Consider the following 26,019-nt stretch of genomic DNA (forward strand, 5'->3'; position numbering starts at 1 on the left):
AAAAAAAACCAGTTTGATAATTACCAGTTGTTATTGAATGTCGTTATTTACTCTCTCTCCTGTAGGTTATAGAAACATTTCTTCCATTTAGGAGTAGTTTGTGGCTGACTGCTCCTATCTTGATCTTGATACACACATACTCAGTGATGCTCTAGTGCCTCTGACAGATTGGTGTCCAGGACAGCTGTCATCTGGCCACTGCTACCCTAACCAGGTCATTTAGCTCTTACCTTTGTGGAACCTAGACAAAGTTGGTTTTTCCTCCATCTGGAGTTGTATTCCCTAAGTTAATAACCCCTGACCCTGTCCGTGATGATGGGAGGAGTCCCTCTGTGCCCACACAGCTTTCTTTTCTGCAGCCACGGTGATGTTCACAGACAAACTGAAAAGCTTCACTTACTACTGTCTGTTCTGCTGTCTGCCTGGGAGCCCTTTTATGAAAGGTCAAAGGTGGAAAATGGGTAGGGAAAGAATGATATGGAGATTATTAAAGGGAGGACTTGGGGCCAGATAAACTGAATCAAGATATGTGAACACTTAGGAGGCTAGTCTTGGGCAAGGGATGGCCAGTGTTTTCAGTAAAGTGCTAGATAATAAACATTTTTTACTTTTGAGGCCATATGGTCTCTGACACCTCTACTTGGCTCTGCCACTGCAGCATGAAACAATCGTATATAATATGTAAAGGCACAGGCATGTCTGAGTGCCAATGAAACTTTCATATATGGACATATTCTTAGCTTGCTGGCCACACAAAACAGGCAGGGAGCTGCATTTGGCTGGTGGGTAGCAGTTTGCATATCTGATCAAGGATAATATAGGAAACCTTCTGTATGTAAGTTAAACTGTCTGTATGTGTGCTGTGTGTTCTATATAGACATAATTTGTGTGCCACTTAGTAAAGTTAATGAAAAAATTAACTTTGGAAATAATAAAGGAATCCAAAGAATGGGAGTTTTACTGACCTTTGGGCAGTAGAAGAGAAGTGTGCCCCCTGGAGGCCAGCGAGGTAGTGGCAGCAACAAGCAAAATGAGAACTAAAAGGCCTTGAGAGTGCTGGCTATTGTCAAAACTGTCTTTCAGTCTCTACCAATACTTTAGAGGTTTTGTCAGATTTTAACAAGTGCTACCAATCTTAGTCTCCCCACGTTCTTTGATAATTAAACCATATTATTTATATCTCAGAGCGTTTCCATTTTCAGGTGTTTTGTTGGAATTTTTTTCTTCCACATTTTTCATTGTTAACCATCTGACCTTTTTGTGCTCTTAGGCCAAGAGCTCATTAATTTTTAGGTGATCAATAACTGTTGTTAGAAATTTGTTTTATTGATTTATTTTTATATACTTAGCTGTCTACAATAATTTTTATCTTTTGTCAACAGGATCCTTACTATGGATTTAATGACCTTAACTACAGATGGATTTCCTTGGATAACTGGATTTATATCAAGGAATTTAAAATTCCTTTTGATAGCAGGTACATACACAATAGTTATTTGTACATATACTATAGTTATTATTTGAGCTTTCTTTTACCTTTGCTTAGGTTGTATATCAGAGAATTAAGTCAGATTAAAGCCTTTTACTATAATAAGAGTGAATGTGTGATTAATGTTTTGTGTTTGCCACTGATCATTAATCATGAAATCATGTTTTATGGAATCATTTGTCCAATGATTATAATGAAGTCACTTAGACCTCGTCAGTTCTCCTATGTAAATTTCCTCTTCTCCACCCTCTCCCCAGTAACCAATAAGTGTATGTATGCATTTTATAGCATTGTTAAATAGAATCAGAGATACTTGATTTGTTCTGTGTGGTGCTGACCAGCTACTGAGACTAAGACCTTGGATTTATGCCATGTTATGAAGCCATGAAGAGAACTACAGTTACTATTTTCAGTAATGCTCTGTGTTATTATAAGCATATATTTCTATATAAAGAAGAATGTAATTTAAGTATATACACCACCATTATTATTAAATTTTAAAAATTTTCTGTCCCCTTTATATGAAACTTTTTGGTAATTATTTTCTAGTCTCTTAAAAAACTAATTCAAAACTTAGTATCATGCTTAGTATCATGGAGTTACTAGGCTCCAGGCTTTTATTTTCAAATGACTTATAACACCTCCCGAGCAGTCTTATTTCACTTTGAGCTTTACATATCCAAAATTCAACCAACTGATATTCCCTCTTAAAAAAATTTTTTATGTCCTAATGGCTTTGTTATTTCTCTTAATGAAGCATAATTTTCCAGTCTTCAGTGCCTAAATTGTTTCTGGCTCTACTACATAGTAGGATAGATTGGAAGTTTTTGTTTCCTGTGTATTTGGCTTGAATACTAGCCAGCTTTCATACTCCTTAAGTTCAGAGCATGTTCCTGCGAGGCTTAGCATAGTACTGGGCACATAGCATTCACTTAGAGATACAAATTAGTAGCTAATACATTCTCTTAGGTAGTGTCAGTGAATGTAATAGTTTGCGAAAATGTTTTGTGTCTATTATTTAACTTGATTCTCGTAAGAACTTTGTGAAGTAACTGAAAGAAAAAATGATGCAGTTGGAAATTATAAGTTGTGCTGGATTTTATGGTGATTTATAGATATATTATAGATAATGATGAACTGGATTACTCAAAAAATAGCAACAAATATTAAACAAAAAATAGCAATAAATATTAAACAAATATTCCTGATACTTCTGTTGAAAATTACTGTTTAAGAATGTACATTTTCTGTGAAATATTTCTTTAGTTCTTAATTACAAAAAGACTTTTGTAAGTTAATGTTTATGCATTTTGCTTTCAAAATGTTTTCTTTTCCTAGCAAATGGCAAATGATAAATTTGATATTTGAGGGAGTTGATACAGTTTCAGAAATCCTGTTGAATAACGTCACTATTGGGAAAACTGACAACATGTTCACCAAATACGTAAGTACATAATGATATCAGGTTAAAAAAAATTCATGTGTGTTTGTGTTGTTTTGTAGATAGAGAATGGCAAGTGCATAACTGGCCATGAGACAAATGTAAGCTTTTTGCAACAAGGAGTAAGTTACTGTATTTCTCAGTTGCCCCATTTGTATAGTCATGAAAACACTATAGATCATGGGGATTTAATAAGCAAATTATGAGATGATTGGAAAGTTCTTGGTATCTAGGAAGTGTGGGACAGTGCTATTCTCTTCTCTGTTGTCCAGTGAGCCAGAGTTGCACGGGAGATGACAACTGACAAATTATTTTTAAAAGAAAATGTTTTCTTTCTGGAATAGAGTAAGAGATTGTATCCTGATCTCCTTTTCCTTTCAAGGGTAGGCATTTCAAATATATATATATATATATATATATATAACTATGACTTAGAAATACATGCTGTGCATTCCAGAGAGTTGGGTTGTCGTGATGTGTCTAGGAATCCTTGGCAGTTCAAGGCTACGTGCAAATAGCTAGAGCAGACATTCCAGGACTAAAGATACTTTCTGTTCTATTTCCCTGGACCATCATCTGTCAGTAAAAATAGAAGGAGAAACCTAGAAATCTGTGTTTGGGTGGGGGAATATGCTTAGTTATAATTAAAAGTGGGTAACTAAGTTCTGCTGTTTTGGAGAGCTGCTTTTCATCGGCAGGCTAACTCTAGATTTGAATATTTTATACATTTTTCATATATCCTACCTTTATCTAAAATTTTACATACAAGAATTCTTGTACATCATGGGGTTGTCTGTTCTTCCCCTTTAATACAGATCTTTGATATTACCAATGTGATCAGAGACGTGAACTCCATTGAGCTGCGTTTCCAGTCAGCAGTGTTGTACGCCACAAAACAGAGCAAAGCTTACACCAGCCGTGAGGTGCCTCCCAGCTGCCCTCCTCGTGTGCAGAAGGGTGAATGCCATGTCAACTTTATTCGAAAGGTAATGATCTGTTCAAGGGATGGGTTTTTAGCTCTGAGGGTGGGGTGTGCCCACTTATGAAATGCTGCTTGCTTGAAACTCCAGTGGCCTTTCAAAAGTTAAAAGTCTCTTTCCTGACCCTATGGTGGGTCTTGAAAATTTGAAATAAGAAAGAGTATCTGGATTTTCATGGGGAATCTTTATCTTCCCAGGTTTTCTTCCTGACCACATCAGAACTTAGGGAACACCAGATAAAGAAGAAAATGATGAGACTGATAGTGTAACTTTAAAAATTATTTTTTAAAATTTGGATTTGTCAGACTTTTCACCAAATATGAAAATTTATTAGTGATTCTGGGGACTGGTAACCTTCAGCAAATATAATATATATTTTAAAAATATATGTAGTATGTATGCTGACATGTTCTCATATTTTACTACTAGTTTCCCATAAAATCTAATAAAAAGATAACAAAAGCCACCAAAGTAATTATTTTTGAGTTTTCTTCCAGTTTAGAGGACTTGAATTTTGTTTATTTATTTTAAATTTTTTATTTGTTTTGATTAGTTATACATGACAGTAAAATGCATTTATGCACTTTGATATATCATACATAGATGGGATGTGATTTCTCATTTTTTTGAGTGTAACATGTTGCAGAATCATATTGGTCATGCAGTCACATATACATATACAATAATGATGTCTATTTCATTCTACCATCTTTCCTATCCCCACATCTGCTCCCCTTCCCTCCCATCACTTCCTTCTACCTAATCTAAGGTAAAGCTATTCTTCTCTAGTGCCCCCCCTTATTGTGAATTAGTTTCTGCATATTAGAGAAGTCATTCAGCCTTTGGTTTTGTGGGATTGGTGTATTTTGCTTAGCATGATATTTTCCAACTCCAACAATTTATTGGCAAATAATTTTACTCTTCTTTAAAGCTGAGTAATAGTCCATTGAGTATTTTCTTTATCCATTCATCTATTGAGGGACACCTAGGTTGGTTCCACAGTCTAGCTGTTGTAAATTGAGCTGCTATAAACATTGATGTGGCTGCATCACGATAGCATGCTGAGTTTAAATCCTTTGGGTGTAAACCAGGAAGTCGGGTAGCTGGGTCAAATGGTGGTTCCATTCTCGGTTTTCTGAGGAATCTCCATACTGCTTTCCATAGTGGTTGCATCAATGTGCAGTCCCATCAGCAATGTATGAGTGTACCTTTTCACCACATCCTCACCAACATTTATTGTTGCCTCTATTCTTGATGATTGCCATTCTGACAGGAGTGAGATGAAATCTAAGAGTAGTTTTGATTTCCATTTCTCTAATTGCTAGAGATGTTGAACACTTTTTCATATATTGGTTGACCAATTGTATTTCTTCTTCTTTGAAGTATCTGTTCAGTTGCTTAGCCCATTTATTGATTGGGTTATTTGTTTTATGGGTGTAAGTTTTTTGAGTTCTTTATATATCCTAGAGATTAATGCTTTATCAGAGATGCATGTGGTGAAGATTTCTCGCAATCTGTAGGCTCTCTTTTAACATTATTAATTGTTTCCTTTGCTGAGAAGAAGCTTTTAAATTTGAATCCATCCCATTTATTAATTCTTGATTTTACTTCTTGTGCTTTAGGAGTCTTGTTAAGGAAGTCAGATCCTAGGCTGACATAGTATAAATTTGGGCCTATTTTTTCTTCTATTAGGTGCAGGGTCTCCATTCTAGTGCCTGAGTCATTGATCCACTTTGAGTTGATTTTTGTGCAGGGTGAGAGATAGAGGTTTAATTTCATTTTGCTACATATGGATTTCCAGTTTTGCCAGCACTATTTGTTGAATAGGCTATCTTTTCTCCAGTAAATATTTTTGGCATCCTTGTCTAGTATGAGATAACCGTATTTATGTGGGTTTGTCTCTGCATCCTCTGTTCTGTACAATTGATATACAAGTCTATCTTGGTGCCAATACCATGCAATTTTTGTTATTATTGCTCTGTAGTATGCTTTAAGTTCTGATATAGTGATGCCACCTGCTTCACTCTTCTTGCTAAGGATTGCTTTAGCTATTCGAAGTTTCTTATTTTTCCAGATGAATTTCATGACTGTTTTTTCTATTTCTATGAGGAATGTCAATGGGACTTTGATTGGAATTGCATTAAATCTGTATAGTGCTTTTGATAGTATGGTCATTTTGACAATATTAATTCTGCCTATCCAAGAACAAGGGAGATCTTTCCATCTTCTAAGGTCTTCTTTAATTTCTTTCTTTAGTGTTCTGTAGTTTTTGTCGTAGATGTCTTTCACCTTTCATTAAGTTGATTCCCAAGGTTTTTTTCTTTTCTTTCTTTTTTTGAGGCTATTGTAAATGGTGTAGTTTTCCTCATTTCCCTTTCAGAGGATTTGTCACTGATATACAGAAATGCCTTTGATTCATGGCTGTTGATTTCATATCCTGCTACTTTGCTGAATTCATTTATTAGTTCTAGAAGTTTTCTGTAGAGTGTTTTGGGTCTTATAGATATAGAATCATATTGTCAGTAAACAGTGCTAATTTGAGTTCTTCTTTTCCTATCCGTATCTCTTTAATTTCTTTCATCTCTCTAATTGCTCTGGCTAGTATTAAATAGAAGTGGTGAATAAGTACTAGTCTTGTTCCCATTTTTAGAGGGAATGCTTTCAAATTTTTCTCCATTTAGAATGATGTTGGCCTGGGGCTTAGCATAGATAGCTTTTACAATGTTGAGATATGTTCCTGCTATCCCTAGTTTTTCTAGTGTTTTGAACATGAAGGGGTACTGTATTTTGTTGAATGCTTTTCTGCATCTATTGAGATGATCATATGGTTCTTAGCTTTAAGTCTGTTGATATGATGAATTATATTTATTGATTTCCATATATTTAACCAACCTTGCACCCCTGGGAGGGTGTGCTATCTTTTTGATATGTTTTTGTATTTGATCTGCCAGAATTTTATTGAGAATTTTTGCATCTATGTTCACTAGAGATATTGGTCTGAGGTTTTCTTTCTTTGATAATTCTTTGCCTGGTTTTGGAATCAAGGTGATATTGGCCTCATGGAGTGAGTTTGGAAGTGCCCCCTCTTTTTCTATTTCACAAATTAATTTGAAGAGTATTGGTATTAGTTCTTCTTTAAAGGTCTTGTAGAACTCAGCTGTGTATTCATCCGGTCCTGGGCTTTTCTTGTTTGGTAGGCTTCTAATAGTGTCTTCTATTTCATCACTTGAAATTGATCTGTTTAAATTGAGTATATCATTCTGATTCAGTTTGGGCACATCCCATGCTTATAGAAATTTGTTGATGCTTTCGATATTTTCTATTTTATTGGAGTACAAATTTTCAAAATAACTTCTAATTATCTTCTGCATTTCTGTAGTGTCTGTTGTGATATTTCCGTTTTCATTATGTATTTTAGTAATTTGAGTTTTCTCTCTCCTTCTCTTTGTTAGCATGGCTAATGGTTTATCAATTTTATTTATATTTTCAAAGAACCAACTTTTAGTTTTGTCAATTTTTGCTATTGTTTATTTTGTTTCAATTTCATTGATTTCAGCTCTGATATTAATTATTTCCTGTCTTCTGCTTTGGGGATTGATTTGTTCTTCTTTTTCTAGGGCTTTAAGATGTGGTATTAGGTCATTTTTTTGGTTGACTTTTTTATTCTTTTAATGAATGCACTCAGTGCAATAAACTTTCCTTTTATTACTGCTTTCATAGTGTCACAGAGACTTTGATACATTGTATCAATGTTCTCATTTACCTCTAAGAATTTTTTTATTTCATCCTTAATTTCTTCTATTATCCATTCATCATTCAGTTGTGTATTATTTAGTCTCCATTTGTTACAGTAGCTTCTATTTTTTATTTTGTCATTGATTTCTAATTTCATTCCATTTTGGTCTGATAGAACGCAAGGTATTATCTCTGTTTTTTTGTATTTACTAAGAATTGCTTTATGGCATAAGATATGGCCTATTTTAGAGAAGGAGTTCTGTGCTGCTGAGAATAAACTGTATTCATTCATTGATGGATGAAATATTCTATATATGTCTGTTAAATCTAAATTATTGCTTGCATTATTTAGTTCTATAGTTTCCTTATTTAGTTTTCTTTTCTTTTTTTAATTAATTTTTTATATGTTTTAATTAGTTATACATGAGAGTAGAATGCACTTATATACTTTGATATACATAGATGGGATATAATTTCTCATTTTTCTGAGTATACATATTGTAGAATCATATTGGTCATACAGTTACATATATACATAAAGTAATAGTGTCTGTTTCATTCTACTATCTTTCTTATCCCCACATCCCCTGCCTTCCCATCCTTTTACTTCTCTCTACCTAATCTAAGGTAACACTATTCTTTTTTGTTTTGCATTACAATTCTTTTTTTAAAAATTGATTTTATTATTTTTTTAAAATACACAACAACAGTGGAATGCATTACAATCCTTATTACACATATAGAGCACAATTTTTCGTATCTCTGTATATAAAGTATGTTCACGTCTACTTATGCCATTATACATGTACTTTTTTTTGCATTACAATTCTTAATACACATATATACCATAATTTTTGTTTTTGTTTGGAAGATCTGTCTAGTAGTCAGAGCGGTATGTTAAAGTCACCCAGTATTATTGTTCTATTTGACTCTTGAAATTGAGAAGGTATTTTTTTTTATGTATATAGATGCTCCTTTGTTTGGGGCATAAGTATTTATGATTGTTATATCCTGCTTATATATACTTCCCTTAAGAAGTATGAAATGTCTTTCTTTATAACTTCTGATTAACTTTGGTTTAAAGTCTACTTTATCTGAAATGAGAATGGAAACCCCTTCTTGTTTACACAATCCATGTGAGTGATAAGTTTTTTCCCATCCTTTGATCTTCAGCCTGTGGATGTCTTTGCCCATGAGGTGAGTCTCTTGAATCAGCATATTGTTGGGTTTTGCTTTTTAATCCAATCTGCCAGTCTGTATCTTTTTTTTAAAAAAATTTTTTAAAGAGAGAGAGAGAATTTTTTAATATTTACATTTTAGTTATCAACGGACACAACATCTTTGTCTGTATGTGGTGCTGAGGATCGAACCTGGGCCGCACGCATGCCAGGCGAGCGCGCTACTGCTTGAGCCACATCCCCAGCCCCAGTCTGTGTCTTTTGATTGATGAGTTTAGGCCATGAATATTCAAGGTTATTATTGAGATGTGATTTGTGTTCCCTGTCTTTTGATTTATTTCTGGTTTTTGATTTGTCTTAGTTTCTCATTTGGTTGAATGTCCCTTTAGTGTCAGTCCTCCCTTTGCTGGTTTTCACTTTTTTTTCACTTCATCCTCATGGAATATTTTTTTTGAGAATGTTCTGTAATATAGACTTTCTAATTGTGAATTCTTTTAATTTTGTTTATCATGGAAGGTTTTAAATTCATCTTCAAATCTGAAACTTAATTTTGCTGGATATAAAATTCTTGGTTGGCATCCGTTTTCTTTTAGAGCTTGAAATATATTATTCCAGGACCTCCTAGCTTTGAAGGTCTGGGTTGAGAAATCAGTTGAGATCCAAATTGGTTTCTCCCTATACATAATTTGATTTTTTTTCTCTCACAGCCTTTAAGATTTTATCTTTATTCTCTGTGTTAGTCATTTTTATTATAATGTATCTTGGTGTGGGTCTGCTGTAATTTTGTACATTTGGGGTCTTGTATGCCTCTTGTATTTGATTTTCCATTCCATTCTTCAGGTCTGGGAAATTTCTGCTATTATATCATTGAAAAGACTGTACAGTTTATATCTCTGCTCCTTCATCTATTCTGATAACTCTTAAATTTGGTCTTTTCATGTTATCCCATAATTCTTGGATGTTATGTTTTTGGTTTCTTACCATCTTCTCTGTATGTTCAACTTTACTTTCAAGATTATATATTTTGACTTCATTGTATGAGGTTCTGTCTTCCAAGTGGTCTAGTCTTTTGGTGATGCTTTCTATTGAATTTATAATTGGTTACTGATTCTTTCATTTTGAGGATTTCTACTTTTTTTTTTTAATGATCTCTAACTCTTTATTGAAGTGGTCTTTCACTTCCTAGATATTTTTTCTTTGACTTCATTCCTTTTACTGTCCTTTACTTCACGTGTCAATTTAACTATGTACAATCTGAACTCCTTCTTGGACATTTCTTCTATTGTGTTATCAGTGGCTTCTGTTGTTAAGCATCTTGGTTTGTTTGGGGCATTTTGTTCCCTTGTTTTTTTTTCATTTTGTTAGTGTGTTTTCCCATCTGAAAGTATGGATCTAAGGCAGGATAAATTCTACCCTGCAGACCCATAGTGCCCCTGAAGGTTTTCAGTGCTTCACCTTTACTGGTGAGACCAATATCAACAGCACCCAGCATACACACTATATACCCTTAAACCTAATAGCTCCCACTAAGGCATCTACTGGTTTCTCAAATTAAACCAAAATGGAGTTCAATAACTATCTATAGTACAAACAGAATATTTGTTAAAATGATTTACAGTTTCAAGTGGTGGATGAGAGAACAGAGGTAGTGTAGTATGCAATATTTGCAAGGGAGGAAGAGAGAATTTAGAAGTAAAAATTCATAGGAAGAGTGGAAGGGGAGCCAACAGAGATTGACTGCTGGTTGGAGAAAAGTTGAAAAGAAAATCCAAGAAAATAGACAAGAGAGAGGAAGAATACAAACAAAGAGAAAAAAATCAAAGAAACAAGAATACAACAAAAATGCAAAACACCATTCATATATCATTGTCCTCCACACACTGATGCATAAAAAATATCCTGTTCCAAATATGGTAGAGAGATTAGTGAATCAAAAAATAAAATAAAATAAATCTTGCTGCAAAGTCAAACTGTCTCTGTCAGTGTTCAACAGTTTCTCCACCCTCTCTCTCTGTGTCTCCTGGGATCACCAAACCCAGATCAGCCCTCACAATCCCAGTCACTGTTCCACCAATCTGAACTTCAGATACCTCAGGCTTGGCCACGCTGCAGTCCCAAGATCTCAATGCTGTTCCTACTTGCAGAGAGACCACCCGGGATACATTCATGCAAAGGAGCAACCCTGAGATATAGCAACAAGACAGGGCCACTCAGCAGGAAGACCTCAGGCTCCTCCAAACCTGCGGGCACCCCCCATAGTGGACCTGCAGGTCCTAGCTGGAGTCCCCAGGCAGAGGCTCTTGTGGTGGTAAACCTGCTGGCACCTGGGCCCCAGGTCCTAGCTGATGTTCCAAAATGGGTGCAGCTATATGCAACCAAACCTGGAGTCTCCCCCGAAGGAGTGCTCTAGGCCATGGTAGCAGCAGTAGTGGCAGTGGTTGTTGGCAGCAGGCAGCAGGTCAGCAGTAGTTGTGGCTGCAGAGGCTGTAGCAGTGGCTGCAGGGGCTGCAGGGGCAGCTGCAATTGCAGCTGTGGGGGCAGCCTCAACAGGCGATCTTAGGGGGTCAGCAGCGATGTCGGCTTCAGTTGCATCCAGGGCAATGGTCTCTTCTGTGGCAGCAGCACCCAGAAAGAAGACCTCCAGGCAACCTCAGGCTGGTAGCAGCGGAATCAGAAGCAGCAGCAATGGCAGTAGTAGGGATTGAACTGGGGATTTATTTATTGGGAACTGGGGATTGAACTCAGGGGCACTCGACCACTGAGCCACATCCTCAGCCCTATTTTGTATTTTATGTAGAGACAGGGTCTCACTGAGTTGCTTAGCCCCTCACTTTTGCTGAGGCTGGCTTTGAACTCACCATCCTCCTGTCTCAGCCTCCTGAGCTGCTGGGATTATAGGTGTGTGCCACCACATCTGATGAGGACTTGAACTGATACTAGTGCATGATTGCATTAGGAGTCTAGGTGACACTGGGTTTTTAAGAGGAAAAGCTTAACTTTCCTTCACCCATTGTTGGACCACTTTCTCCATACCAACACAAATCCCCTCTCATCTTTGCTTTCCCCATTTGCCCAGTTTAGACGATGTCCTCCATCTTTCCCATCATTTAGACAGTAGAAAAGACAGAGGTGTCAAACTCCTACTAGTGTTTGAGGCCATCCTCTTTGTTGCCTGCTTGCATCCTGGCTGTTTTTTCTATGTGTCTATTCACGTTCTGCTTCTCTTAAAAGTTATATTATTCAAATGTCTTTCTGTTATAGACACTTCTCTAATTTCATACCTTCTCTAGGCTACCTCATTTACTTTCATTTATTTAGTACCCAATTGACTTACAACATAAAAATTAAAACAACAACAACAACAACTAGCCAATGGACTTGGCAGTAACTCCCAAGTAACTATCCTTGGCTCCATGTCTCTTCAATTCCAGACCTTATACTCAAGTTCTGTTTATCACTGCCATTTGCCTGATTCACCGGTACTTTAAAACTTAGTATGTTCAGCACAGCATTTGTGATCTAAATCCTTTTTCTTGTGTTTCTTGTTTTTACTGAATGGGATACTACCTGCAATAGTTGCTCAAGCCACAAATTCAAGAGTTATTCTGGTACCTCCCTCTCTCTTTATTTCCTCTTCCAACCAACCCATGACTAAATCCTTTTGTGCATGGAACTTCTTCAATAGCTCTTCAATCTACGCATGCTCCATTTCTACTACTAGGTCTTGAATTCAGTTATTTCTTACATGAAATACTGCCCTGGTTGCCTAACTGATGTACCTGCATTCTCACTTGCCTTCTTCTGACTGGTTGTTCACAGAGTAGCTAGAATGGTCTTTTCAGACAAAAATGATCACGATACTCCTCTTCTTAAAACTTGTCCACGGGTCTCATTGTCTTTAGGCTGAAGTCCATACTTAGCTCTGTGTGACCTGAGCCAACTTCTCTAGTTTTTTCCCCACCAATTCCCATTGTTGTCTCTTTGTTGAATGTTCAAGATCCTGGGTTCCATCCCCAGCACCATAAAAATAAATAAATAAATAAATAATAAAAAAGATTATTTAAAAAAATAGAAATAGGAAAAATTCTTCTTGAAAAGGTTTTATTAAGAGAAGCATTTTGTACTTTTGATTTGGTACCTTTATAATTTTATACTATGGAAATTGAGTGTCATAATGGGAGAGACAGATAGCCAAGCTGATAAGATTGAATGAGATGTTTGCCTTGGCCTCCTGTGTCAGTGTCTAAAATTTGAACTGATTGCTTTAGGGCTCTGTGTTCAGAAACAAAGACTTCTAAATTCACACTCAATAACTAAGAACAGAGTAGGGAGGAAGAGCATGAGAAGAAGATTAACATTAAACAGGGATGAGAGGTGGGAGGGAAAGGGAGAGAGAAGGGAAATTGCATGGAAATGGAAAGGAGACCCTCAGGGTTATACAAAATTACATACAAGAGGAAGTGAGGGGAAAGGGGAAAATAATACAAGGGGGAGAAATGAATTACAGTAGAGGGGGTAGAGAGAAAAGAGGGGAGGGGAGGGGAGGGGAGGGGGGATAGTAGAGGATAGGAAAGGCAGCAGAATACAACAGACACTACTATGTCAATATGTAAATCAGTGGATGTGTAACCAATGTGATTCTGCAATCTGTATACGGGTGAAAATGGGGGTTCATAACCCACTTGAATCAAAGTGTGAAATATGATATATCAAGAACTATGTAATGTTTTGAACAACCAACAATAAAAATTAAAAAAAAATAAATTCACACTCAAGGAGATAGGGTTTGATGAGTCTCACTAGAGCTTCTTTTAAACTGTTTATCATGTTTTTATCTTTTTTTAAAAAAATTTGGTCCCTGGGATTGAACCCAGGGGCACTTAACCACTGAGCCACATCCTCAGCCCTTTTTCTTATTTTATTTAGAGAGAGGGTTTTGCTGAGTTGCTTAAGGCAATTTGAGATTCTCCTGTCTCAAGCTGTGGGGATTACAGGCATGCAACACTGAGCCCAGCCTTGTTTTTATCTTTCAATGTTGTTACTTATTCTTTATTGTTATCACACTTAATACAGTGGCTACGTTCAGAGATCTTTTGAAGGCATTTATAAAAGGTAACCATTGTGTTGCCTCAATGTAATATCCTTTGAAGAATAAACTCTTTGTAGTTGGATTTTATGTTCTTAGAAACATTTCTGCTAAATAAATTTAGCAGTTAAAATTATGAGCAGAACACTGTGGCACACACCTGTAATCCCAATGACTCAAGAGGCTGAGGCAGGAGGACTGTGAGTTCAGAGCCAGCCTAAGCAACTTAGCAAGGCACTTAACAACTCAACAAGACCCTGTCTCTAAATAAAGTATAGAAAAGGGCGGGGCGGGGTATGGCTCAGTGGTTAAGCACCATTGGGTTCAATCCCCTGCACCAAACAATAACAACAACAATAAAAAAACCCAAAACAAAAAATTATGTTGCATAGGTTGATATATTGATTATTGTAATAGTTATATATTCTGTCAGCAAATTACACCAAAATTTTTATCTTAAAACATTTGTTATCACAGTTTATGTCCACTAGGAACCTCACCCTGGGGTGGCTGTCTGCTTCTGGTTTAAGGTCTCTCCCAAGGTTGTAGTCAAGCTGCCACCCAGTTGGGCTGCAGGCGTCTCAAGCCTTAATGAGGGCTAGGCTCATCATGGTTATTGGTAGGCCTCCCAGGACTCACATGGGTCTCCCCACAGAGCTGTTTCTGGATGTGGCCGCTGGCTTTTTCCTTGGCCAAAAGAGCTAAGCAAGAGGCTCAGTTTTTTATAACCCAATTTTGAAAATAGTATCACCTCTGCTATATTCTTTTGGTTGGAATTGTTTTTTGAGATTCAATACATAGTCAAGAGAAGGGATTATATAAGTGTATAAACATCAGAAGAGGAAAATTGTGGGTTGCTGCAGAGAAACTTATGTGTCTACTTGCAAGCATGCACACACACACATTGTTGTGGACTGAATAGTGCCCCCAAATTTACATGTGGAATTTCTAACCCCTAGTACCTCAGAATATAATTGTATTTGGAGAGAAAAAAAAATTTTTAAGTATATATATTTTATTTATTTATTTTATGTGGTGCTGAGGATCAAACCAAGTGCCTCACAAATGCAAGGCAAGCACTCTACCACTGAGCTATAACCCCAGCCCTGAAGATAAAATTTTTAAAGAGATGATTAAGTTAAAATGAAGTGGCTAGAGTGGGCCCTAATCTGACTAGTGTTGTGAGAAGAGGAAATTTGGACAACAGAGAGAGGTCACCAGGGATGCTTGAGCATAGAAAAAGACTATGTGAGGATACATCAAGAAGGTGGTTATTGTCTCTCATAGTGTCCCATGCCAGAGCAAACTGTAGCCCTGAACCATTGCCTGGCCTCTGCCTTAGGCTGCTGGCAATGAAGAGGGTTGCACAGTGCAAAAAAGAACAGAAAAGAAGACAAAAAAAAAAAAAAAAAAAAAGAAGAAGAAGAAGAAGAAGAAGGTGGTTATCTGCAAGCCAAGAAGAGAGGCCTCATAAGAAACCAAACCTGACACCTTGATCTTGGGCTTTTGGCCTCCAGAACTGTGAGAAGATGAATTTCATTTGGTAAAACCTTATCTAGTCTATGGCATTTTGTTATGTCAACTTTAGCAAATTGATATGCATATATTTTTATAATATTTTAAAAGAAAATGTTTTTCATAATATTTAAATTTTACAGTAATCAGAATGTATCTTCTTTTCCCCCTTTAAATCACAGGAACAGTGTTCCTTTAGTTGGGACTGGGGGCCTTCTTTTCCTACCCAAGGAATCTGGAAAGGTGTTAGAATTGAAGCCTATAATATTTGTCATCTGTATGACTTCACATTTGTCCCAATGTATGGTAAGTTAAGAATTGTAATTTCTTGTTTTTGTGTCTTCTCCTCTGTGTTATAAATATTGAGTTTGTAATTTAAATACATATTTTTTCAGAGACTTAATTTTTAAAAACACGTTGTGGCACTGCCAATTTATAAACATAAGAAGTAGATACAAACTGATTTGTCAGAAAAATTGACAATATAAAGCACGTAGGTTGGTAGATACCTTTTAGCATATTTTGCAAAGAAAGGAAGAAAAAAAATGAAGAACATCTCTAATTCCTCCCGAGCTATGTCTTCTTTGTTGGAAGGATTGGGTGTGCTGGCTTGTACTCCTTTTTGTTGTCCCTGAGGTCACTTTCAGTGGTTTGCTCTAGTCACTAGACCAGTTTTTTGTCACTGTACATTATCTCCATAACTCAGAGAGCACCTCTGAGGCCCCGACCTGTAAGCCTTGTTAAGAGTTGAAAATGACTGGAAGGTAGAGAAGACACAAAGAACATTTTGCAAAGTGAAGAAACTTCTTTTAGTTGAAAGAACTATTCCCTGTCAAGGAATATTGAAATAAAACCCAGAAATCTCACAGAAGTCAGTGAATCAGTTAAAATTGGATCAAATATTTGTTGAGTTCTTTTCTGAACACTGTGTTTGTTTGGCATAGAAAAGAAATCGAGTACATCCAGTCATTCCTCAGGGTGCTGCACACTGGTTGGGGGAGAGGGGTGATATAAAAGATTACCAATCCATGGGCTGGGGTTGTGCTCAGTGGTAGAGCACTTGCCTAGCATGTGTGAGGCATGATGGGGTTCAAGTCTTAGCACCACATATAAATTAAAAAAAAAATAATAATAAAGTTCCATTAACAACTATATATATATGTATGTGTATACACACACACACACACATATATATACACACACACACACACATATATATATATATATAAAGAGGGATGTTTTACTTTTAAAACTTGACTTGAAATTTTTGTGAATTAATTTACTTTGTGTGTATAATGTGTATATGTGTATATATTTCTCTCTAATCTCATTCCTGATAATAACGGTTTCTAAACTTTCGTACTTTTCAATATCTTGTGGCCATTTGTTTGATTTTTTTTCCCCTAACCTCAGCTTCCTGAATGATTTTTACAAAGTTCTTTATTTTTTTGCTTTTTTGCCATGCTGGGTAGGAACTGAATACAGGGCCTTGCAAATGCTAGGTAAATGCTCTATCACTGACCCATACCTCCAAACCCAATGTTCACATATTCTTAATGTTCAAGATGCTAAACAATAAAACAATTATATTTGAAAATAATGCTGAGATCACAGTAAAGCAGGAGCCACTGATGTTTTTAGGGCTACTAAGATTTATCTGGGTTTTAAGATACCGGTGCACTGGTATAACTTTCTTCAAAACCCGATTAGCTGAGATTTATTTAAATGATTCATCCTTAGCCCTGAAATATTCTCATTAGGTTTTAAATAGCAGTAACTCTTGTAGGAAAAACCCTATTTTCAGTATTTTTAAAAGTGAAAGATTCACACTGGTATTGAAAAGGGAGGCCCAGATGCTTTGACCAGGTGTGACTCAGCAAACCTCTACCGGTCTTTTTCCATGGGGTTTGGGGTGGGTGTTGCAGGAAAACCTACTGCGTGTGCTGAGGGAGGGGAAGGGGAAGTCTGGGCTGGACTTGGGTTACTGAGGTATGTGCGGAAGTAGGGGGAATGTAACAGGGAAGGTAGATGCCTCAATTCTAAAGATTAGTACATTTATGAGAAAATGATCTGTGCCAAAATGTAGGCCTTTGGGTTTGATGGTGTTTTTTTTTTTTTCCCTGTGTGTGTGTGTTTGTGTGTGTGTAAGAGAGACAGACAGATATTCATTATCCTTGCGAATTGTTTCAGTTGGGCCATACATTTATTAGGGAGTGATGATTGCCTAATTTTGTGACCTTTTTATATTGTCATATAGACATAAAATAAAATATATAATTTGTTTTGTTGAAATACTCTGCCGTTTAATCTTTTGTTCAGTTAGGAAAGCATGGAGATGTTTTTTCAACCTGTGAATTCCCTTGCTTTTGTAATTCTTTCTGAGTTGGGGTGGCTGTGAATCTCTGACCCATACTTGGGACACTTCTACTTTGCCTGCCCTACTTTGTACAGCTGCCTCAGGACTCCTTCATTGTGGATGACCCAGCCTTTGAATTGCAGGAGTGAACTCCAGCACTCAGCTGGACCTCGCCCTGCCCAATAGAGGTCTAGTTCAAGGGCATTGCTACCTTTTGCTTATAGCTTAACACAGAAAATATAATATTAAAATATAGCAAAGATTTGTTGGTTTTGTTTAGTACCTTACTTGGTAAGCATTTGTTCATTTTTTTTCATGCATTCCTTTGGAATCACTTTTTTAATTCATCTCTGAATTACTTTTTTCCTAAAATAACACTCTTCTCCTTTGAAATTACTGTATGGGTAGATAGGTTGCTTGAATAGTCTTTCCTCTGATTTATTAGTTGCCTTCTTGCTTAGGTACATTTTCTTCCCTGGAACATACTCCTGTTCTATTCCTTGTTTTGAAGGGGATTTTGCTTTGGCTCTTTTTGCCTTGATTTTATTTTCAGGGATTTTGTCCTGCTAAGTAGGCAGGGAGATCTTGCTGTTTGGTGAAGGGAGAGAAAACAGCTGCTGTAGCTAACCATGAGCCTGCCTTTTGGCCAGTTCAACTGATAACTCTTTAAAAAGCAGCTGCTTCTATCTGCCCTCTAATTCTAGCAGGAGTCCAGGAAAATAGCTTATGTTTGAATTTACACGTTCTGCAACTTGGCCAATTCAGTATGGTGTCATTACTATTTCTTTAAATGCACAGGACTACTTTTTCCCTGTAGCTTTTCGTTTCCTATGAAAGATGCAGGAAGAAGGAGCAGGCAAAGGGGGGGAGCTGCAGGAGCCCAGCAGGGCGAAGCTAATCAAGGCAGCTGTCTTTGAATAGCTTTTTCCTCCAATGAGATGAAGCATCTTTTTCATCTTACATAAGCAGACGTTTGCAGATTTTTCCTATGCCGACCTGAACATTCCCTGCCTCTGAACTTCCATTTCCCTGCTAGTCCTTAACCCCTCAGATGCCATCTGGTGTTCTTAACTGTGACCTTTGGATGTATTTTGTTTCTCTAAGTACATTTTCAGAGTTAGAGACAGCAGTTTTGCCTTTTTGGATTAGTTTGTAATATATAGTGTCTGTCAAGCTTTACAGATAGTAACTATTCAAGAAATCTCTTTGACTGGTTTGACAGAAATGCTCACATAACTGTTTTTGTGCCCTGGTCAGTAGTTTAGGCTGCAAGGATGGTATTTTGAGGAGTGGAGGAGCTGAGGCACCACATAATTATATGTTCAGTGGAGGGTCAGACACACTCTGTGTTCCTAGACTCTAGTCTTCCTTACTTTTTTACAAAGATGCTCATTAAGAAGGTAATGTTTTATTGTTTTAATCCCCCCAAATGCTTTGTTTCACTTGGAATATATTTATTTGCTTTTTGGAGTTGGAGTCTGAAGGGCTGATTCCCTTTGCTTTTATTCTTCCTTATCATTCATATACAAATTTCTGTCAATGTGTACCTGCTAGCATCATTCTTTTCAGTAGGGGCTCCCATTAGGCAGCCGTGAGCACTGGAGTCAGGAAGCCTGGGTCCCTGTTCTCTCCTTGGCCTAGGAAACTTTGAGTAAGGACTGCACTCAGGGCTTCAAAACCTCATCTGCAAAGTGACTAGGACATCTCCAGGATTCTTTTATCTCTGTCTTTCCATGGATCTTTCTTTTCATTTATAAACTAGATGTACCAGTACAAGTTAGTGAGAGTTTAAATGTGGAAGATCCCAATTTTCCCTGAAGTTAGATATCATACAGCTAGATGAAGACATTGAAACTTGAGGATTTATTAAAATCAATTAAAGCAATGCTTAAGATGTAGTTTGAGGGGGCTGCCATTGTAGCTTAGTGGTAAAGGGCTTGCCAAGCATATTTGAGGCACTGGGTTTAATCCTTGGCACCACATAAAAATGAATAAATAAAATAAAGGCAACAAAAAAAGTTGTATCTGTTTTAAAAATTATGTAGTTTGGAACCATGTCTTCCTGGTGCTTGTTTATATACTTGTATTAAGGTAACTCAGCCATCTTCTTGTTTTTCTAATTTCTATGTTTCATTTATATATATTTTTTTCTTCTAGACAGCTGAATAAAGCAGTTCCCCACCCCCTGTTCTTTCCTTTTTCTCGTCACATATTTACAAAGAAGACAGTATAGTAACATTCTTTGAAGAATCTCAAAGTCTAATGTATTAGACACAAATAGAGATGTCTTAATGATCTGTGAATGAACAGCACACATTATTGTGGGCTGTGAACCTGCCTAGCCTTTCTACAAATTCCCATCAGTCAGGAACATGGTGCCCTACCTTCCTCGCTCCTTCTCTTCCTTATAAGAACCTCACAGAGTTGGCTCTTGGAAAAACTTGACATGAGTCAGTGGCCAGAACCACATTTCCTGCCATCCTCTGTGTTGACTTCCTGGTTGAGGTCATATGAACAAACTATAAACCATATCTATTCACGGGCCCAGGATATCATTAAGGACATATCTGAGCCTTCAGGAGGACCTCAAGTTGTAGAGAGGGCAAGCCAGCCTTGCCTGTCCTCCTGTTTTGATACGGAGTTCCTGTCTTATTTGGGGCTTGGGTGTCAGGATGCGGAGAGGATACTATGCTTGGTGTAATTAGGAAGGATGAGCACTGTAGGGGACTCTGGATGATGTGACAGTCCTTCTTCCCTACCCTCAACCCCAGTACTACTTTGTAAATTATCTTGTACTGTCTCCTCTTGGTATTTTCTTGCATGCACTTCAGGAGAGCTGAGGATGAATGGTAGGTTTTCCTTAGAAAATGGACTCTAGGAGAGCTATGCTAAGAAGCTGTATTCTAGACATGGATCCTAATTTATAAGATTAAATAGAAATAAGATTATACATTTTTTAAGTTAGCAAGTAAAAAGAAGTGACCTAGTAATATTGAAAAAAATTACTGGTTAACACTGTGCTTTGTGAACCTAAATTGCTTAATTTTCCATGTGCTTCTGGAAGAGTGGAGGTCTATATAAAACACACAAAATTTTGGTTATTGTTCAGAATGAAGAATTAAGCTCTATAGATCAAAATAACATTTCTATTGATTTTTAAAAACTGATATTATTGCAGAATACTTAAGCTGCTTTGGTCTTCAGTGAATCCTGAGGAGTGAAGAGATGATGCTTAGCATATTGTATACATTTTTTTTTCTCTTTATGCTTTAGACAATAGAGCCCAGATGTGGAAGCTTAAAATACAGGCATTTTTTGATGTCATCAGCCCAACTCCAGTTGGTGGTCAAGTGATCATAGCCATCCCTGAATTAAAAATACAGAAGACAAACAACATTAAACTTCAACCTGGAAAAAGGACTGTTGAGCTGTCTGTGAAAATTAACAAGGTGAATGATGGTGCTTCCTGCGAAGCCCTGGTTGAAAGTGAAAGCTGTTCAAAAGAAATGGTTAGAAAGAAGGGTCCAAGTATGAAAAAAAATTCTATTTCCTTCATTTGTTTTCTTTTTTCTTCCCATTTTATCCTCTATTTTAAAACTTGTTTTTATTATATTTTGTGAGAGTATGAACCAAGGAATATATATTTTTTTAATTTTAAGATTAAGAAAATGGAAAATATGTGATGAATTTGGCAATCTTTCCTCTCAAGTCAGTTACATTTGGATTTTTTCCTGTAGTATTTGCAGTATCTTAAATCCAAAATACTTTCTACATTTTTAAGTGCAGTGAGTATTTTTGTTACTTGTCAATAATTTTGAATGCTGATGCGTATTCTGTACGTAGAATTCTAATTCTAAACTCATGATCTTTCATTGGCAGGAGTAGGATGGATTTTACCCCTCCTCCACTTTCTATTTCTCTGATTGATAAATATGAACTAGAAAAGATGGAGCAAAATCACATTCCGTAACTGTTTAGATAAAGTCAGAACTCCACATAATTTCTAGTTCTTGTCTTGAAAGAACAGTTAACTTCAAAGTCTAAGTGTTAAGAATGTAGGATAAGTGTCAGCTGGAGAGTTAGAGGTAGGAGGGTTTGTTTTTCTGAACATCCATGTTTTTCTGTTCTTTCCCTTCCCTTTTGGTGTGTTAATCTGTGCTAATCTTCTAGCACATTGATTTTTTAAAAAATATTTTTTTCAGTTATAGTTGGGCACAATACCTTTATTTTATTTGTTTATTTTTATGTGGTGCTGAGGATCGAACCCAGCACCTTGCACGTGCTAGGCGAGTGCTCTACCACTGAGCCACAATACCAACCCTCACATTGATTTTAAAAATATTATCAATAGGTTGGTATGATTTGGCATAATATAGATAGGGAGACTTGTATTGCATAGAACCTAGAGTTCCTATACTTGACTATATGAGAAACTGACATAATGTTCTTGGTCATGTTATTTTTCTGAAAATATGCTACATTTCTTAGAGTGACTTACTATATTTCTTAAAAGAATATTCCTGTGGAAACTTGGTGGCCTCATGGACATGGAAACCAGACTGGGTACAACATGACAATTCTTTTTAAACTGGATAAAGATTTAAATATTGAAAGATCAGCTAAGGTAAGTAAATATTTTTAAAATATTCTGTGAAAAATGACATTTCTTATCGAAATAGCAGTATAGATCTTTGAAGGTAAAGAAAAAACCAGCAAAACTTACAACTCTTCCAGAGTAGCAGCATTCCAAAGCATCTATGTATATGTATTTAAGTTTATATTTTAAATGGATCAGACTTTACATATTATTTTGGCAATAAATAGTCTCCTTTGGTGCTTTTATATATTTCTCTCTCCCCACTCTCCCCCCTGGTGCTGAGGATTGAACTCAGATCTTCACATGTACTAGGCAAATGATTTACCACTGAGCTATACTCCAGTTCCTCTCCTGCTGTGCTTTTAAATTGTGCTTTTTATTCAAGTAATACATATGTATAATTTTAAAGCTCAAGTATTACTAGAGGATTCATATAAAAATGGGATTCTTTGCCCAACTCTTCCTGTTCCTATTTCCTAATCCCCAGAGCCAAAATTTTTAATTTCTATTTATTTCTTTTGCGATTTCTTTTCATTTTCCCAAATAACATGTTTTAACTGGAGTTTTCTAATTTTTCAGTCTTGCTCAGTTCAGGATACAGTGCTAAGAATTGGAAAGAGCTGTACTTTATTATTTTTTAGATCTTGGACACTTCAAGTACCATTTCCTTATATGTAAAACATGCATGGTAAAAATGGGGTAACTTGGATCTGGCTTTATAACAGTCACAGTGTATAGCAAGTGGTAACAGTATTAATCCTGCTCATAGATTTCCTCTTTCGTGCAACATTAACCTTTGGTATTTACAGTTGGCAGTGGTTGCCCTCTGGTGTCACCTCTCACATTTGGTGTTACTTTTCCTGCCAGATACCATCCACAATTTGGAATATGTCCTTCAGGAGCTCATTTTCTATTTTTATTTTGTTAAGTCATACAGTAATCTTAACAGTATGAAGTGTGTGTTTTTGTGTGTGCATGCCTGCAGAGAATAACTGAGAAGAACGTACTTGACCATTCATTCTTACTCTCACCCTCTTGGCTGAGGACACATGTTCTCTCACACAATGATTAATTGTGTGTCATCTTCATGAAAATGTAAAAAACATTGAGTCATTCCAACTTGCTACAGAGAAAGAAGAGGGACTTCTGCCTTCTTGTATTTGTGGTAAACAATTGTATTTCATTCAGGCTAATAAAGTTGCATAGTTGTTCATTACATATGAAGATGTCAACCTTTGAATTACACGGCAGCAGGAGTGAAAAGGGTATGTTGCCACATACCCTGAATTCATCCATATGTGTGCAATGTGCCTTTTTACTGTGGCTTCTGTAGAGTTCTTTATTTCTGAGGCTCATTCATTCAGTCAATACTTAGGGCACCTATTGTGTTTGGGCTACTATGCTAGGTATTGGTGATACAGCTGGGTATAAGACATTTCTCTTTGAGACTCTGATAAAGCTGGTTATAATAAAGGGGGATGAACACTTTAGAGAACTAGAGTACTGTGGAAGCACAGAGCAGGGCATTCTGGGAAGACCCCTGGAGGTGACAAAATCTATGTCCTGAGGGATGAGTAGAATTTGCAATGTAGAAGAGAAGCAGAGAGACTTGAAGGGAGAGTGTGTGTTTGTAGTAGTGAAAGAAATTCCAGTGCTGCTGTGTTTAAGCTTGAAGTTTAAGGACAACAGATGATGTCATTAAGGCAGGCTAAGGCAAGACCATGCACAGCCTAGTTAGCTGTGTAATGGAATTGGTGCTTCCCCAGGGCAGCAGGGATTCTTGGAAGGGGTTGGGTAATGATCATACTTGTGTTTCACAAAGATTGTGTACCTTAGATTGGAAGAATAGCAAGAACAGAGGTCAGTTAAATGACTATAGTGATAAATCAGGAACAAGGTTATAGTTTCTTGCTCTACAGAATTGATAAGGGAATAAAATTGGAAGAGAATTTCACAGGTAACTTCATTAACTTTGATGATGTGGGTGAGAAAAAAGATGTTTAGAATGGCTGTTCAATTGAGTGTTTTGGACCTCTTATTGGATGAAAGATAATTATGTTCTTTAAGTTAAATTTCTCAGGAAGAAAAGCAGTTTTGGGTGATGGGACAGGGTGGAGATCCCTAAGGAATAATATTTGATGGGTGTTTCATTATACAGGTCTGGAGCTTAAGAATTAGATCTGAATTAAGGATATAGAATATACGGACCTGCTTTAAAATTTTTTCCTTTGTCATTAGGGCCTAGGACAAGGTAGGCAAGCACTCTACCACTGAACTGCACTCCCACCACAGCAGAATAGAGATAATTGTACCCTTTTGAAAGGGATGAACTACCTAAGGGACTGTATAGAGAGGACAGAATCCCAGGGGATCATAATAAGTAAAGAAGGGAGGAGGCAAAAGCCTATAGTGGATTCTAAGAAGGAATGGTCAAAGAGGTCACTCATTTGAGTAGGGAGTTATAGAAGACAGAGGGAGAGAATATTTTAAGAGGCAGGAAATATTAAAGAATGTCAGATGCTGTAAGAGAGTTCAAATTAGAAAAGATTGAGAAAGATCGTTTAGGTTTGGCAGCAAGGAGATCACTAGTTGCCTTAACCAGAATGGAAATCAAAGAATGACTGAAGTGAGCACTATGGGGACAGTGATTACAAGCTACCGTTTTAAGAGGTTATACTGGGAACCACACCTGAGGGGTATTGTAATGGTAGCCAGTTAGGGTTCAGGAAATTGGTTTTATACCGGTGACTGAGCAATAAGGAAACTTACCGAAGTAACAGGATATGTTTTCACAGATGGAGAAAGGTGATGTACATATAGAATGCATTAGAATTGGAACTAATAGTGTGAATTCATGCCTTCCATGTGTGTGGATAAAGAAATAAATGTAGATGTAAATGCATGTGTGTGAATGGATGTCATTTCTGTTCTTTGAGTTAAATTCCTCAGAAAGACCAGGTTTGCTCTACACATACACATTCATCCCAGCCCTTTCCCCGAGGTCCTGGGAATAGTGGCATTCTTTCTAGAAACAAAGAGCAGTGCTTGTTCCCATATCTTGATTTCTGAATACCACTGTCTTCTAAAAGGAATCAGGGACCTTTGGAAGAAATGTCTGATTCTGGGGCTGGAGTCTGAAATCTTGTGGTGTGCCAGAAAGTAAGGAGGTACTCAGGGAATGTGACACAACAAAAGGAAATTGGGGTCTTACTGGCCAAATCTGGGAGAATTTGAGCATTAAAATGAATAATGATAGTAAAAGATTTTAACCCATTAATCATAGTGAAAATCCTTGAGTACGTATTTTTGTAAAGAAATAAGTGAGTCAAATGGGAGGGAAAGAAAGGAAAATCATTTCATAAGAGTGTCAATTAATAAATGCAGAAGGAATGGTAGAACTAGGCATTTAACAACAACGTAGCATAAGTAATTCATGCAAGAAATATAAACAGATGCCAAAATTTGACTGTAAAAGTGGTATGAAATATGGTATATTGATGTAGACTCAAAGCATCACTCAACAAATTATAATGGAGAAAAAATACATTGAGTCATCTAATAGCTACTATCTGGATTAATTAAGGTTATTTTCACCAATGAAACAAAGTGACATTGTGTCCACCCAATAAACTACCACATGAA

General features: G+C 36.7%; 1 protein-coding gene and 1 pseudogene across 1 annotated transcript in view; both read left to right on the top strand.

Annotated features, from left to right (window-relative positions):
* Nucleotides 1–26,019, top strand: part of Manba (mannosidase beta) — a 111,194-nt gene that overhangs the window by 14,381 nt on the left and 70,794 nt on the right. Inside the window, exons 2-7 of the mRNA XM_027935438.2 lie at nt 1,383–1,477; nt 2,828–2,933; nt 3,746–3,916; nt 15,607–15,730; nt 21,054–21,229; nt 22,294–22,404. Coding sequence (XP_027791239.2) covers nt 1,383–1,477; nt 2,828–2,933; nt 3,746–3,916; nt 15,607–15,730; nt 21,054–21,229; nt 22,294–22,404 — 783 coding nt within the window. The remainder of the gene's footprint in view (nt 1–1,382; nt 1,478–2,827; nt 2,934–3,745; nt 3,917–15,606; nt 15,731–21,053; nt 21,230–22,293; nt 22,405–26,019) is intronic.
* Nucleotides 15,141–15,281, top strand: LOC114092922 (small nucleolar RNA SNORA42/SNORA80 family; annotated as a pseudogene).

The sequence above is a fragment of the Marmota flaviventris genome, chromosome 7, assembly GCF_047511675.1.
Source record: "Marmota flaviventris isolate mMarFla1 chromosome 7, mMarFla1.hap1, whole genome shotgun sequence".
Classification (NCBI taxonomy): Eukaryota; Metazoa; Chordata; class Mammalia; order Rodentia; family Sciuridae; genus Marmota; species Marmota flaviventris.